We start from the raw sequence: 17,994 nt of genomic DNA, 5'->3' as shown, positions 1-17,994 counted from the left end.
TATGTTATTTGTTCAGGTACGTTGTTCCTTTGTTCTGTAGACCCCCTTTTCTTTTCAGAGCACAGAGCACAGATTTACAGGTATTGTGTATTTTCCTTTTGCTGATGGAGATCAGACAACAATATAAGGTAATTACAGTTAATGTTAATGGTTTACATAACCCCATTAAAAGAAACAAAGCTCTTGCTAAAATGAAGCGAGAAAAACAAGATATAATTTACTGGCAAGAAACACATCTTTTTGCCATCGAGCACAAAAAATTGTGTAAAATGGGGTTTAAAAATGTGTATTATTCCTTGCATATAAAAAAACATTCTAGAGGAGTGGCCATCTTATTGTGTGACAAAGTACATTTCCAACTTTCCTCACAAATCAGAGATAAGGAGGGGCGTTATATACTGGTTAAAGGGTACATAGATCACAAGGAAGTTACATTGTTTAACGTGTACAGACCACCAGGGACTGATAAACATGTAATCAGGACCCTTTCGGAATTAATTGCAACAGAAACATCAGGCATATTAATATGCGGTGGAGATTGGAATATTCACTTGAATCCGTTTCTGGACACGTCCAGCAAAACTAAATTGTTACAACCAGAAGCAGTATATGTTAAAAGAATGCTTAAGGAATTGGGGTTGGTTGACGTGTGGAGGGATGCACACTCACTGGAAAAGAAATATACTTTTTTTTTTACATTCCCACCATATGTATTCAAGACTGGACTATTTTTTTTATGTCACACTTTGATAAGCATAAAATTATAAATTGTGATATAAGGGTGAGAGATATTTCGGACCATGCAGGGGTGTACCTGACACTCCATTTGGATTCAGATCGCAAAGAGACTTTATGGAGGCTTAATACTAGTCTACTAAATGATGTAGAATTTGAAAAGTTTGTAAAATAAGAATTTAAGGAATACATGGACTACAATAACAATGGTGATGTTTCTCCTAGTATTTTATGGGATGCAGCGAAGGCAGTTCTTAGAGGGAAGCTAATTTTGTGGTCCTCATACAAAAAAAGGAAAAACAGAAGTATCTAAAAGACCTTACTACTGAAACACCTAGAATCAGAACATATGAAAAGTAACAATGATGACACGTTATCACAAATTAAAGAAATACAACAGATATTAAATAGGTTATATGATGACCAAATAGAAAAAAGGGCTAAATTCATTAAGCAGAATTATTATGAAAATGGTCCCAAATCTAAGAGACTCCTTGCTTGGAGGATACGGAAACAGCAGGCTGACAGATTTATTCAGAAAATTAAAAACCCAGCAAATGATAAGATATGTCATGACATGAAAAGCATAAAAGAATCTTTTCTGACCTATTATACCCGACTGTACGCAGAACCACACAGGATAGATGTGCCCTCTGTTAATGTATTTCTTTCTTCACTTGATTTACCGTCGATAGGAACAGAACAAAATAAAAGATTAACACAAACAATAACTGCGGAGGAGATTAACAAGGCCATTTCAAAATTGAAAGGTAATAAGATGGCCGGTGAGGATGGCTACCCGGCAGAGTGGTATAAACATTTCAGAGATCTAGTAACCCCTCTGCTGAGGGATTGCTTTAACCATGTGCTTACAGGGGGTGAGATACCACCATCCTGGAAACGAGCAGTTATTTCAGCAATTCCCAAACCGGGTAAAAATAGAACGGAATGTGGTTCCTATAGACCCGTATCAGTCTTGAATATCGACTGTAGGATATTTGCAACAATATTAGCTAAACAGTTGGAATTTATAACTTCAGAACTAATGGATACAGATCAAACAGGTTTTGTTCGAAATAGGCAAACTCATGATAATGTGAGGCGGGCTCTCCATCTAATAAATAAAATGAAAAATATCGAATCAGTAGCTGTTAGTCTTGATGCTGAAAAGGCGTTTGACTCTGTGTGCTGGAATTATCTTTATTTGGCCTTAGAGAGATTCGGTTTTAACAGCCAAATCATCAGATGCTTACAGTCTCTATATAACTCACCCACTGCCAGGATTAAAATTAATGGTGATTTAACAGATACACTACAACTAGAAAGAGGCTGCCGTCATGGATGCCATCTCAGTGCCACTATCTTTGCGCTATTCATTGAGCCCCTGGCGCAAGCTATCAGGGAATCTAAAGACATTAGAGGTGTACTAATTAACAATATAATGTATAAAGATGGTCTGTATGCTGACGATGTTCTCATAACGCTAACTAACCCGGAAATCAGTCTGCCTAATCTTTTTTCATTATTGAAAAAATTTGGCATATATTCCAGATATAAATTAAATTTACAGAAAACTCAGATTCTCTTATATAATTACCGCCCATCACAAGACATTCAAAAGATAGCCAAGTTTAACTGGAGTAACACCTCTATAAAATATCTAGGAATCCATATACCCACGGATCTATCCGACCTCTACGAATGCAATTATGTCCCACTGACATCAGAAATTAAGGCAGACCTACAGCGCTGGTATTTATTGCCAATGAATATGCATAATCGGATAGATATAATAAAAATGAATCTTTTGCCAAAGCTTCTCTATTTGTTCAAGGCGCTGCCTATACACCTACCCTCCAAGCAATTTAACGATTGGAATAGGATGATCTCTAATTTTATTTGGGCCAAACAAAAACCAAGAATAAAATTTCAGACGTTACAACTGCAAATGGACAAAGGTGGACTCGCTCTGCCGTGTCTTGAGGACTATTATAGGGCTGCACAGTTACAAGTGATGATTGGGTGGTGTGATCTAATGTGTAAGGCTAAATGGAAGGAGATATATCAATCCTACTGTGAGACCCCACTTCAATCACTGCTTGGAGATCAACCACTCATTAAAAGACATATAGATGCAGACCTGCTCCCGGCACTAAAGAAAGTGCCCATAGAAATATGGCATAGGATACTCAAATATGAGAAAACTAAAAAAAGTGCCCGGACGTTACAATGGCCTGCTTATGATTCGGATTTTGCACCTGCAAACATGGATAAGAGATTTATACAGTGGTCACATAAGGGTATAACAGGCTACTGGAAGATTACAGATAAAAATGTACTAAAAGACTACCAGCAACTCCAGAGAAGTTCTTACTTGGAAAGACAGGATTTCTTTAGATACCTCCAGCTGAGGCACCATTACGATTATATATATATATATATATTAGGGGTGCAACGATATTCGTATCGATATTGAACCGTTCGATACAGTGCTTTCGGTTCGGTACGCATATGTATCGAACAATACAAAATTTTTTATTTATTTTATCAACTTTCCCTCTGACGATGCTGTCTGTGTTGAGCGCTCAGTGAATCTGCGTTCGACTACTCCGCCTAGGCTCGACAGTGCCCCCCCCCCCCCCCCATTTTTGCACATGTCAAGGAGCGTGTCAGGCTACATTTCACTGTGTCTTATACTTGTATAACTATGCATGTGACAAATAAAGAACCTTGAACCTTGAAACATAAAATTCCTAGAAGAGGAGGACACGGGCTTGGTTAAAATCTTCCTTGACTCTTGTAAGGGGAATGCGCCAAAGAAACAGATATCCAGATTATACAAATGTTTACACACATGTAGGAATAATGACACAACGTATATCAAAGCTAGATGGGAAAAAGAGGCTGAAATAATAATACATGACGACAACTGGTTCAATATATGTAAGGCTGTGCGTTTTTTTGTCACGCCTAATGCTAAGAGTAAACAAAGTAAATACCCCGACAAGACTCAGTGTTGGAGGAACTGTGGAGGTGTATCTGCAGGACATTTTCATATTTTTTGGGAATGTGCTAAGATTGTCCCCTATTGGCTAGTAGTGATCAAAGAAGTCAATACCATGATGGGCTTGAACTTGGCCCCTGATTTCACTGTGTTTTATCTATGTGATTTGCCACAAGGACTGAGGAATTCAGACAAATATCTTTTATTGATATTATTGGCTGGTGCAAAGAAAGCCATAACTTGCAAATGGCTAAACGCTGATCCACCGTCATTCTTGGACTGGATAGGCATTATCAAGGAAATTTACACAATGGAGAGACTGACTTTTTCACTAAGACTGGCTGCCGATAAATTTGAGAAATACTGGAAAAAATGGGACCTTTACTTAAATGGAAAAATATTATAATTTCTGGTACCATGTTTCATTGCTGTAATTCACCTATTTAATCTGATTGTACCACAAAGGGATATGTCTTTTTTTTGTTTGCTAGCCTGTGCTAGCCTGCTCTGTGCTTGTTGGGGGTCTGAATGTTTTGTAAAAAATATACAGGACTGTCAATAAAAATAATGTGTAAAAAAAAAAAAACTACACGCTGTGGCGACCCCTTTTATTTCTTCTTCTTTTGGTCGGCCCCTTTAAGAGTCACAGCAGATCATCTGCTTCAATCTCCTATCCCTAACATCTTCATTTGTCAAGCCAACCTTTTGCATGTCCTCCTTCACTACATCCATAAATCTTCTGTGTGGTCTTCTTCTTTTCTTTCTGAGTGACAGCTGTGTACTCAAGATCCTTTGTCTACTATCCCTCCCCCGTACCTCCAAACCATCTCAGCCTTGTTTCTCTAATTTCATCTCCAAAATGGTCAACCTATAGCTGTTCCTGGCTGTAGCTCAGGAGGTAGAGCACATCATCTAAGAATAGGAAGGTTAAAGGTCTGGCTGTACCAGTCTGCATGCCAAATATCCTTGGGGAAGATACTAACCCTAATCTCTCTGATGCATCCATCGAAGTATAAATGTATGTGAATGTTCGATAGAAAGCACTTCAGCATAGAAAAAAGTGTTTGTATGAGTGGGTGAATGTGGCATATTAAAATGTGCCTTGAGTGCTCGAGGAGAGTAGAAAAGCGCTATATAAGAATCAGTCAATTTACCATTTCCTCTGATATATACGTTCCTAATCTTGTCTCTCCTGGTCACTCCCAATGAAAATCGTCAGCTCTTCCAACTACAACTTGGTCTTCTGTCTTTTTGTCAGTGTCACTGTCTCCAAACCATATTTTAAGCACAAGCTAACACTAAACGAATGTGTTCAGTAGCAAAATAGAATAGAATAGAATAGAATAGACATGGAGTAGCATTTTCATTACAGTGAAGATAGAAAAATGTGAGCTGCACTGAAGCTTTAGTTTATTGAAGATTTCAAAGACGAAGCAAATTGTCTTATATTTAAGTCTGTGTAATCTGGACTAGGCATGCCACATTTCACTACAGCTTGTAAAGCTTCTGATCTTAAAAGCTTCAAAGTGTTAAGAAGGTGACAAGGTATCAGAGACAGTCTAGGTGGGGATAGCTATGGGGAAGGAAGGATACATACCAAGGACAGAACCTGCGATGAGAATGGATAGAAAATAGTAGCACAGTGGACTAGGAAAAAGGAAGAAAAAAGTCGCAGAAAGAAGTTAAAATGTAAAAGTGATGTTCTGAATTACAGTTACGGAGGCAAACCTGCAGAAGCTTAGACAGAAACAGGGAATGAATATCTAGACTTCAAAGAGAAAACATTGTCATAATGTGTTAATATAATTTAGGACCTTTCGATCAATGTTCACGTTTTGGATGGAGAAGACAGATGGTTTGAAAGAGATGTGAAAGAAGCCATCTTTGTCCATTGTGAATGACCATCTATGAACAGAAGGGGTGGCTAACAACACCAACTGTCTACCACCTATAATCTAGTTTTGAGATCCCTTCCCAGGCGCCTTAACGCCAACTTACATCTTGCATGATTTGATCTCAATAGTCACATGCTAGAGTGTGGCAAGGTTTTACCCGAAACCTCTCCTGATAATGACCCACACCCTTTTTCACACCTTAGCTCATGTGATGTGGCACATGGTCAATAGTGCGTCAACGGTCCTTTTAAGGGGCAACTCCCATAGGGCTTAAATACCTGGGACTCTCCACCAATTGCTCTTAGAAGTGAAGAAGCTTCTTGGATGAGAGGTGAAACATCTTCTAGAAACTTAAGGAAGTCCAGACATTTTTCTTTTCAAGTGCCTTAGATTACCGTGACCTGGATGACTGAGAACCTACACAGACAATTTAGGACCTTATTTAAAAATAAATAAATAAACCAGATAAGTGACATAAACCTGGTATGTATATATGCATGTGTCCAAGAGAAAGGTTACAGCAAAAGAGAAGAAATATAATCAGCTGTCTCTCCAATGACTTTCTTGTCTTATAGATGAATTTCAAAGACCATTGAGTTGTAATCTCTCTAAATGCAAGCTAAGGCAGTGGTAAAGCAGACACTAGTGAGGGGATTGTTCAGTAGTAAAAGAAAATCATCTAATTAAATAAAATAAACAAATAAATGAATTAAAATGATTTTTTGTTATCGTTCAAGAATGTTTTGATAACACTTAAAGCTTAAACAAACTCACTTAAAAAACTCAGTGTTTTATTCAAACACATTTCTGATTATTACAAAATATCAGAAAACAGATAAATCAAAAAAAAGCAAAAGCCTCTTTTGATTTTTACCATTTAAATGGATTTTACTTTATGTCCAACAAACCTGCTGCAACCAAAATCAGACACAGAATTTGATACACCATAAATCAAATTAATAATTTTCAGAAAGACAAATGATGTATGAGAAAAATATTTATTTTAAAAAAGCCAATTTGTTTAATTGGGGTTAAGAATTAAAACGGGATAAGAAGCACCTTGAAGTGTGACATGGACTGTAACAACCACTTTATCACTTTTGCTGAGACAGTATGCAAAAACTCATCTCAGATATAGACCCAAAGTTCAGAGAAAATTGAAAAGACATAAAGACAACACTGAAACTGTACACGTTACTATAGTGAGCATAGAATGCGTGCACACGCTGCAGAAATTGTCCACCTCGTACACATTCACCCTCACAATGGATTTACTTCTGACAGCATTTGTCAATATAGAAGAGAAAAAAACTACCAAGAAAAACCCAGAGTAGATGAAGAATGTATCATTTCCCCTGTCAACTTCCTTTAACAACAGCCATTTAGGATTACCTGTGCTCTACAGCAATTCTCTTTCCCCAAGTTCCCTTCCTTTTATCACCGCACAGAGCTTTGAAAAAGAGCTAGGAAAATGCATGCGTTTTAGATCATTAAAGTACACAACTGGTATTTATCTAAATACACAGATAAAATCTTCCAGATCAACTGCATGTAAGTGACCATCTTACTAGAAAAGTGACTTCACTGGCAGTAACCACAGTGTGGAAAAAAAAAAGCAAATTTGTCAACTTTGCTGTGTCGGGGCAAAGCAAGATGCACAATTATACAATGCAGAGGGCCAATGCTTGGCTCTAATCCTTCATAGCTTAAATTATAGTTTCGATACCAAAAATCCAGCCAGGGTACTTTGTGTTTGAGCATGTATTAACACCCAGACAATCACATCCACACTTACGCACGCCATAAATAGCACTGGCCGCTGCCCTTGTGACATGAAATGCAATAACTTGATAATTTTATTAATAAAATCATCTCTTTTCTCCCTCCTGCTGCATCATTCCCTCAAGCTCTTCCCTTAAGCTCCTTTATATCAGCTCACTGTCTTCCCTGGCACCCTGTCCTTTTAATGAATCACCAGTCAGTGTATGAAGGCTCTTGTTTTCCAGTCTCCCTTTGAAGCCTTCCTCTCGCTTCCTTCCTTTTCTCATATGTCACTCAGCTTTATTCTGTCTCTTGCTCTACCAGCAGACAGACAGTGCTGCCTGTTGCATTGTTTGGATTGCATTGGTTTTGCCAGCAGGAATTCATCACATTCACAATTGCAGAAAAATACTGATCAAAGGATAATTATTCTGTAAGACCAGGCTCTGGTGCAAAGAACATCTCCATTCATTTGTAAGAAAAGAGAGATCAATATATGCAGATGCAATATTAGCTGGTCAATTGCCATGTCTAACTGATTAGAAACAAGGGGATTTCATGATTGATGCATGTGACTCATCACCGTGTCTCATTCTGTCTGCTTTAATGTTCTGTCTTTTCATATCACGTCCTACGTAAAGCAATCGAATCATACGCGGTGTCCACTCTCATCAAGTCACTGAGGATCATATGAGCAACAGCTGATGAATGGGATGTGAATGAGACGAAATGGAAAAAAAAAAGTGAAAATATTAATAAATGCACACTTGCTACTGACATGATAACAAACTGATTTCATTTGACATATACCCATTAACTATGATTACATTACAAAATGACATTCACTGATCACATTTCTAGTGTGAAGACATTGTCCTCAACATCAAAAGGAAGGGCATTGCTGAGGCTGTCATCACTAAGTACAGAGGCTTTGTTAACAAACACCAAAGACAGAAAAAAACACAGAATTTTTATGGCTTCATTTATGATTTAACAAATTGGCTAACAATGTATTAAGGAGTATTAAAGAACAATATTAAACTGTCTTTAAAGTTGTCTTTAACTACACTGTACTTGCAAAGCATTTATTGTTAGTTATTTTTGGTATAGTTGCTCATTACAATTAAATATAAAAAGACTTTTTAATATACTTTTTTGCATAACGTGAGAATTTGTACATGTTGTAGGCAAACTGTAGCAGACAGGCTAGTGTTTGACAAGTGAGTGTCTTTGTGCATTTTCCCAAGGTGATCAGACAGTACTAGCTCCAGAGCAGGAACTTTTTAGTGAACAGAAAATAAGACAAAAACATCAGATTTAGATGTCTTGAAGACAGGTGGGTAAGATAGTTCCTTGCTTTTTTTTGCTTTTTTTTTTTTTTTTTTTTAGTTTAATAAGGACTTTAGTCAGCTTTAAAAAAGTGATACAAATTAGTAATTCAGTATCAACTAAATCATTTGTAATTGTTTTGACTTATAACTAAGTAAGTGTAATTGAGTAATCTATGACTTTTTTTCCATTCACTTGGTACACTGTGAGGAAAAGAAAAATATTGTAGTTCGAGACCTTCTGAGCAAAATTGGCTTTGAAGACTAATCTCTGAAAGCTTTTTATGTGGAGCATGAGATCGAAGTACTCAATTTTAAGCCAGTGGGCTACGGTTTTCAGAGAGACTGGCTCAAGAACTGAAAGAAGTCTGGAAGCCACAGTGACTCTTACATTGCACAGGAGCCAAAAAGCTCCTGACAGCTCAAAGTATTCATGTTCTTTAAAAATGGTGCCTTCCTTTCAGTAGCATGAGTCATGTGGGAGGTATATGCCTACCTTAAGTCAACATTAAAGAAAATATTTCCTACATTATATTGGAAAATCCATACGCGTCTGTCCAGCACTTTTGTTTTGAATAGCCACAGTGTTTGCATTACAGAAAAGCTGAAATTATTGTTTAGAGTTTGTTCAGAGGTAGTTCTTAGCAGCAAACCACTTGGATTTAATTTCTTGCTCCTCATTCAAAATGTCAGGGTCTTGATCTCAAGAACTCGGTAATTTTATGCAGGTTAAAAAGAAGACAAGTAAATGCAACTACAATGAAATGGCTGTTGATTGGAAGCAAGGTTTTAGTGCTAGTGTCGGTTTAGTAATTCAGTGGCTTCAAGTGATGCATTTTGGCAACAATTCTGGCCACTTTGCATCTTTGTCTTACAAAGCAAATGCCAAAGAGCAGAGGGAAGCATTTGTGGTTACTGATTAGAAGAGGTGCATAATTAGACCGTTCAAAAATGCTTTTAATGTAGTTGAGCTTTGACTTTGACCAAATCACACTTTTATCCTGAACTAAAATCATTTTCTCTTTTATGTAAATTGAATAAATATGCAGATTTTTATCAGGAGTTGACAGTTAATGCAAACACATAGATGCCTAAACAGTATATTTAGTTTAAATCTACAAATGTCATTTGTGTGTACTTTTTTCTGTATGTACAATTGTGTGTAAAGGTTCGGGCAGGATAGGGATGCTTGCAGGAACTGTCAGCTGATTTCCGAGCCCAATGAGAATGCTTCTCTTGAATTCTTATGGTAACACTCAACGATCATGGTCTACTTAAAGTAACTGAGTAAGGATCTGACAGTGATTCCAGCTACTGCCTTTCTGATGGCTGTGTGAGCTGAAGGGGTTACATTTGATTATTTTGTTTTCACAAATATTACAGCAAAATAGTCTACAGTATACTCTAGATTGAACATGTATTATTCTATAAAATATGTATACCTTTTAACGGCTTTAGTAGAGTATAGTATTTTAAAGGAGATATGCTGGTGTCACATAAATTATCATGTAAAATAACGTAGGTGAGTAACTATGTGTTAAGCTCCTCAAACAGCAAATTCATATATAAGTGCATGTCTGCCCTTGAAAGCCTGTTTGTTTTGCTGTTTATCTATGTTTGGCCACTTTATTTACCCTGTTTCACAAGGACAACAAAAGCATTTGGTTAAAGGAACTGATCTGAATTGCTCATTAAAAAGTCTTATGTGATTGAGAGAGGTTCTTAGAAATAATGCTTTCATCCTGATAACATAAGGCATCTGGAGTATTTTAACAACAAATTGGGAATTTGTCCCTCAAAAAGTGTATACTGCAAAGGAAGTTGGCAAGTATTTTTTTTTTTGTCTTGATAAAATCTTGAAACCTTACTTAGAGAAACAGGTGTCAGAGGTTATCGACTTTCTTTGTTAAGTCAGACTTTCGGCATCACTTTCTATGCACACTCACAAAAGGGGGGATTTGATGCCTCATTTGACTCTTCTTCAGCACTAAAAGTTTGTCACCAACTCCAGACACTCGTAACATTATCATAAGAATTGGTGATAAAGTTCACTAAAGAGTATAAAAAGGATAACAGTAAAATGCAGCACTGGTGATCCAAAGATAAGAGAATATTCTTGCAGAAGATCTTTAATTTTTTCCTAACATATCAGCTGCTGCATGTTCATCTCTATAGTTTAAATATTTAAATTATTTAAATGTTAATCAGTGTGTTCAGGTCTGACATTCTCTCACAGCCTAATAAAGGAGATAAGAAGATCAGTTTAGTTTGGGAAAAGTTCAATACATAATACATTTTATTTGTTCTTAGAAATAGAACTTATCTGTTTTTTAATGTTTCTGAGTTCTATTAGCTGCAATTCCAGCGAGACAGTAGTTTAGGCCCTTTACAAAGTTTCTTACTGCTGTAACTTTACAGCTGTAACTTTCATTCAGTTAGGTATGGTTGCATATGTAATGCATCTTCCTTAAGCAGATAATCTATATTAGAATTACAGCTTATTTTAAATTAAAAAGAAACCATGACAATTTTGTGCTCGCTTGAATAGGTTGCATATAGCATATGTTACCATGGTGATTTAGCTAGGTAAAATGAGAGCTACCTTTATGAAACTCTGACTTTAACCTCAACATAGCTTGCCAACATATTAATCTCCCTCCACAGTACATCACTAAAGCTTTCCTGAACATTATCCAGAGTATTATACTTTATTTTACCTGAAATGTTTTACCCATATCTTAACTGCATGCTGAGACATTCTTTTCTTTTTCTTTTCACTACCAACAGTTCAAGGAATTGACACCTGTTCACAAGGTTTTTCATATATTTATGTAATGAGTCATAATGTCTTACCTTTCCTACATATAGAGGCTCTGTTCCTGTATACTCCTCCACGACAAAGAACTGGTTCCACACCCATCCTCTCTTTACACGTTCAAGTGATGAGGGTCCTTGCTCTTGGTCTCTTTCTCCTGAAGTTGTTGTGCCACTAGTCCTTGAGGCTTCACACCAGGTAAAAATATTGCAGCTAAGTAGAGTTAGTGCTGCCAGTAGTGTCCAAATTCCTGATGTCCATGAAGGAGCCATTTTGATTTAAAAAAAAAAAGAAAAACAATCCTTCCTGTGTCTACATGTAATTTAAAAGATTCATGCAAACAAGAGAAGGTTTTCTGTTGTAGTTTTATCTGAAATAAAACTCCAAAAGGACACGCTTAAAGGTCTTTGTGAAAGAGCTTGAAAGTTAATCCATGGGATCAGAAATCAATCTGAAGTTATCTGCCAAACACAGGGCAGGTCAGAGAGCATATAGGAGTTGTACCACCTGCAGAGTAACTGTTTGCACTGTGACATTGTCAGTAATTCTGATTCTTCGTAGTGTTTACTCCAACTTATAGGGTCTTTTTTATTGTTTGTTTTTCTTAATATGTTGTTTATGTGACCGAAAGTAGCTGGACAAATTGACTTTGGAAAATGTTATTCAAGGTTTTTGAAAGCAAGAAAAACAGGCTTTGCTAGACAGGCTCACTGATCATTGAAGGAATTAGGGGGGCCAAGCATAGAATGACATTGAAAAGCATGCCTATGAAGACTGAGAGTGATAGCTTCCATCCATTTTTGACTTCGTATCGATTACTGCTCGCAGTGCTTCCATTTCCACTTCTAGCCATGTCACCTCCAGTAGCTGGTGTGTGTTTCAGGTGGTTTGATACTAAGCTGCCAAAAAATGACTTGATTAAACTTTGCTGAAGAGAAAACTCTTCAGTAGTTCAGCTCCTAGAAAAGTCACAGCTGGCTTTACCTTCTGAAGCAGAAACCTTGAACTGACGAAAGGCCAAAGGATTTTACTGTTGGTGATAATGTTTGGTCTCTGACAGCTTTGCCCTTCAAAACAATCCATTGGTTTGGAAAGTTCATTCTTCAAAAGGTCCTACAGTGTTTTTTCAGCCATTATGACAGCTCCATCATGGATTGAAGGCAGGAAAAGAGGGAACCTGTAAAACAGAAAAGACACTGTTGTCATGGCCTCAGTATGGAAATAGTTTCTATTTGATAGATTTAAGGATTGACTAACCAGCAAAATGATGATGATGATTATCATTATTAATATTATTATTATTTTAGTTGGATTTTTTTCCCTTACTTGACCTGTTGTGGATTATTGGTGTCAATTTTTCATAGTTCTTTACAATCAATATTAAATCAATGTACAAATAATAAATAAAGAACAAATCCTATAGCACCGCTTTTTTGTTTAATTTATCTTTGTTTAACTCTGTGTTTTTGAACTACAAAACCCATAAGTGTTTTGGTTTTGTTAGGATTATCTGCAACGAACATTTTTCTATTAGTAATTCTTGTGTTCAGCAAGAATTCCAACAATTTGCTGGAGAATGGTGAAAACGGGATAGAAAGACAGGAAACTAGACAAGTGAAAAATAGGAAGGAAAATAGGAAGGAAAGAGAGAGAGAGTAAGAAAAAGAGAGAGGGGGAGTGAGAGAAAGGGAACGCAAGCAAGAAAGGTCACTGTTCATCACACAGCAAACCCAAAGCATCTGTCTGCCTTTCATCCAACTGATGGAGCGGACCTAACCGCAGCCAGCTGATTAATTGCATGAGGGAACACTAATTGGATAAAAGTATTAATCAATTAATTCTATCCAATGAGGCAACACCCCCTAATACTTCAGACAAACATTGGTGAGTAGGAGGGGGTAACAGACATGGTCCTTGGCTGCTGTGAAACATGCACAGAGGCTGACAGAAAGGCAGAGTTGACAGAGCAGAGACAGAGAGGGTAAAAGCAGGGTTCTAAAGGAGACAGAAAGGAAGACATGAAGAAATTAAAGGGCCGAGAATATAAGAGGAAATGAAAGAGAGTGTGTTGTGTGGCTGTGGGTGTGATTTATGGCCTCTTTGAAACATTCAGAACAAAAGGACCAAAAGGAAAAGAAACAATAACATTTACTATGTCTCTGGCCTTACAACTTTAAGAAAGAAGATTGCAACACCAGCCGAAGAAAAGCTCCTAAGGCCAGCAGGTGGTTTAACCTATTTCTGCTGGCTTAGAAGGAATTTCTAATCGTGCTCTCCTGCTGCCCGGTAGCAAGCTTGGAGCATCCGGAAATAATTCCTTCTCAGACTGTTGGTCAAGGAAATGTCCGTGGTATTGGAAACCAACTGCTCCGGGGGTGTCCAATCTCCGGGGGAAACAGCTCAGGAGTAACTTAAACAGCTCAGATCTCTTTATTAACTTCAGCACAGTGAGTGTTAATAGAAAAACTGCACATTGATTTCAAAATATACAGTTTTGAAAATGTACAAACATTATCACTATTACAGTTGTGTGATGCAGGGATTGGTGTGCTACTCTAAGGTAAGTAATCATATAGCAAATTTTATTTTATGACTAAATGTTCAAGTATTGCATATTAACATTAAGGATTTTGAAAGCAGCAAATTTCCACAGGTTTACAATGAAATGAGAAACTAAATGATTTTGTCTTTTGGCATGCAAAACTGATGATCAGGTCGCATGTTTATCTATATCTATAAATTCTATGGCAGTCTATGGAGAGGCTAAACTGGCAACAGGCAAGTATTTTTCTTATTTAACTTTTGGTTGTAACATTCTGAAAGATTAAGGCTTGATTGCTCAACCAAAACTGAATGATGATAGCACATTCATTTTCCTCAGTAGCTACTGGTAACCTTCCCCAGGTAGCTGAAACAGCAGAGTTTAACAACTCTGTGCCAGATGGTTTGTTAAAGAGATCCATCTGGGAGACGTCCTTGGAAACTTTTTTAGGAAAGGGCAGGCACGTTTGGAAGCCATCAGCCAGCCAGTGATTCTTTCTATGTTTGGAAGGAATGAGAAACCCTGTTCATCAGTGAACAAACCACATATCAATTGCTGCCCAGAAGATGCTCTACATGCATTCACTCAAAGTGGAGCAAATCCAGCTAGAAATTTGTCCTCAACTTTATTAAGAACCAGAACAGGGCTACGTACTAGCCTAGGGTAGCTGGGTGTATTGAATCTGAAAAATTAAAGGACCCTTCTGTTCCATCTTATAATCCCACATGATTTAGCAGACCACCCATGTCTTTTAAAAACATGTTCATGTTTGTTACTCTGACTGTTTTTTTGGGGGGGATACTACATTTTGTGCTGTTGTTTATCCAGCAATGGATCCTATTACCATCTTATTTATAAATTGGCTTGTCAATGATAAGCTTACCAAGAGCTTACAGAGGAAGGAGATGAATGCTAGGGCCATTTGAATGGCAAAAATCATAAACAGGGTTATTACTGTCAACATTGAGATTAGAATTATTCAACACAAATACACACCGACTGAAAACATCATGTATTGCAATTGTTATAACTAGTCTGGTATCTTACCACCAAAGCATTTCTAAGCAACTGAACTCATTTAAGTTTGTTTTTTTTTTTTGCTCATCAAGTGTTTTCAGTACATCAATCTATACAAAACCCACCAGTCTCTGTCAAGTGGTGACTTTGGTTAGAACTGTTAGGCAGAAGTGGCGATACACTGCTGTAAAGGAAAGGGGGTGTACTGGAATTACAATTTCAGATCAAGTGCATAAATCGTTATGAAGTAGAATTCAGCACAATAATTTTTGTCTGGTTTTCAGAACTGCTAGACGTCAAAATGACAGCTGAAAATAAATTGTATTAAATATGCGCAGAATACAAGGCCTTCTCTGACCCCAGTAGTCTTTCAGCACTATGCATAACACTGAACTGCGGTGAGATAATTTAGCAGTCAGGGACAACTTTGTTTCTCATCACAAATACACAACCCTAGACCTTTTAGTATGTTAGAACAACACCAACGGTGCACAGTGTGCCTTGGCACTACACACACGGCTGCCTGTGTCCACTAACAGTGGGAGTGTGGTTGTTGGCAGCGATAGGCCTATTTTCCAGCATTCTTTTCAGATGGAGCTTTGCTCAGACAGCAGTGATACAGAATGTGATCAAGCTTTTCTGGGTCTGCCATGTATCCCTCTCTAAAATCCACCACTTGTAACTGAAGATAATGACCATTCCCTGCTGCCTGGCATGGGGGATGACAGAGCGTTTTTTTCCCCACTGTGACCAGGCCACACCCACAGTTCTGATAAAGAGCAAGTTCCAACTTCATGTCTTCATACTACTGGACCATATTACCTATCTGTCTGGTGTTTTGTTTTTTGTTTTTTTTCCGCAAGATATGCAAAAACCCTGAGGTTAGCAAATTCATGTATAAAAAAAATGTCCTGCTTATCCACCATGATCTCAGGTCCAAGGTCTGGCGAGGCAAAAGTTTACTCAACCAATAAACTTGCTGCTAAATGCAGTTTAGCGTCATCTAAAAACACACTGTACTGACGAAGAAAAAGGCACTATGATGAGTATAGCCCTAAGTTAAGTGTACTGTTTATTTTGCAGTTTACCTCGCTGTTTATCTTACCCGAGGATTGAACTTCTGGCAAGAAGTATAAATTGTTGTACACTAGCTGGGCTCTTATTTAATTTTCACAGTGGCACCTGTAGCGACACACCAGCAGCAAATGTAGTGTCTCTAGGGCTTTTAACGCAGTCCTATTTTCTATCTGAACACTAAAAGTAACCAAATGCCAAATCCAAGAAGATATGTGTTACTCAAGAAGCACATACTTGACACTGACTAGTGTTCATTATTTTTGCAAATTATGTCTAAATTAGAGATGGACCGATCGGTATCGGTCCGATACTGACCTAAATTACTGGATCGGATATCGGAGAAAAATAAAAAATGTAATCCGATCCATTAAATATCACGAAAGCACCTCACAAAACTTGCAACACGCCGTAACTCACCTCAGAACGTTAGCACGTCGGAGCAGTATGCATCACGTGATAGAGCGGCTGTGGCATGCGGGACCTGTGGTGGTCTGGATAGCATGTGGAGCTTCGCTAGCAACCCGGCATTTCATCTCCGACAAAGTTATCCCGAGAGAAGTAAAGCAAGTGTGTAAGTCCATCTCTGAATGTTTGTAAAGCATTCCTGCGTTAAGCTTAACAAGCGACTGCCTCTTCTTGCTGCTACTTCGATCATGAAACTGCTTAATGATCAGCTGATCGGCTTTTCTGTCGGGAGTCCGTGTCTCTAATTTGCTTTTGGCCCACTTTGCACCAGAAAGAGGAAACCAGCGGCTGAACAACAGAAGCACGTTTAAGCTTGATCAGCTGTTGTTAGAATGTATTTATTATTACTTTCTACACCAGGATCTTTTTCTATGTAGCTGACGCTGGTAACTGTGCAGGGGCGGATCTAGCAAAGTTTAGCCAGGGGGGCCGATAGGGCATTAACAGGGAAAAGGGGGCACAAAGACATACTTTTGTTTCTTATTCTCATTTAAAATGTCTAGCTTTTAATAAATAATTATCTGACACCCAAAGTTTTAATTTGATGCAAAATGAATAGAAGTCCATTACTGTATATAGTGACTATTAAGTCTAATATATATACCCTAGTAAGCTATAGTACTTTTTCCTTTGGAAAGGTACCATCTGTGCAGTCTGCAATTTTGTTGAAGAAAGATGTTGAATCTATTTAATATTTCTTGAAAAATAATTGATTTCTGTGCATTTTTTTTCACACTGCATCAAATTAAGGTTGATTACGTCGATTAAGCATCATGAGGTGGCGCGTGAGGGGTGGTTCCCTATTTTTTATTTATTTATTTTTGTTGTTGCTGGGAGTTGGAACCCTATTAGTTAGGTTGCTTAATATTTATGCTAAGTACTCTTTAAAATACCAGAATAGGGAGGATGGTGTAGGTTTAAGTTTATTAGATTGATCAGTATTACTGAACTATGAAATATTTTTTTTTGCATACAGGTATAACAGAATAGCTTTAGTGTAGTTCTTGTTTTAAACTTGAGTATGAACTTATACAAAATGCAGCAAGATATTTAAAAAAACAGTTTTGTTGATTTAAAAAACACTATATCGGATTCATATCGTATCGGCAGATATCCAAATTTATGATATCGGTATCGGTATCGGACATAAAAAAGTGGTATCGTGCCATCTCTAGTCTAAATAATTACTTTTATTCATTAATTTGTTCAATTCACGTCTCAGAGGAGACAGTTTTAAGAGACAGACTTAAAACTAAGACCCTGAAAAGACAGCCTAAAGACAGTTTTTTGTTGTTTTACAATGTAATGGATTACTACAATAAGTATATTTTTCAGTAATGTAACATTACATTACA

The 17,994-nt window shown here is 37.4% G+C and overlaps 1 protein-coding gene across 3 annotated transcripts in view; it reads right to left on the bottom strand.

Moving 5' to 3' along the window:
• The window catches only part of cdh22 (cadherin 22), a 200,825-nt gene that overhangs the window by 81,502 nt on the left and 101,329 nt on the right, over window positions 1-17,994 (bottom strand). For all 3 annotated transcript variants that reach the window (XM_026166885.1, XM_026166884.1, XM_026166886.1), the window contains one exon: window positions 11,577-12,715. In XM_026166885.1, coding sequence (XP_026022670.1) covers window positions 11,577-11,810 — 234 coding nt within the window. In that variant the 5' untranslated portion in view covers window positions 11,811-12,715. The remainder of the gene's footprint in view (window positions 1-11,576; window positions 12,716-17,994) is intronic.

This window comes from Astatotilapia calliptera, chromosome 5, assembly GCF_900246225.1.
Source record: "Astatotilapia calliptera chromosome 5, fAstCal1.2, whole genome shotgun sequence".
In the NCBI taxonomy this organism is placed as follows: Eukaryota; Metazoa; Chordata; class Actinopteri; order Cichliformes; family Cichlidae; genus Astatotilapia; species Astatotilapia calliptera.
This window is presented reverse-complemented; position numbering and strand designations above follow the sequence as displayed.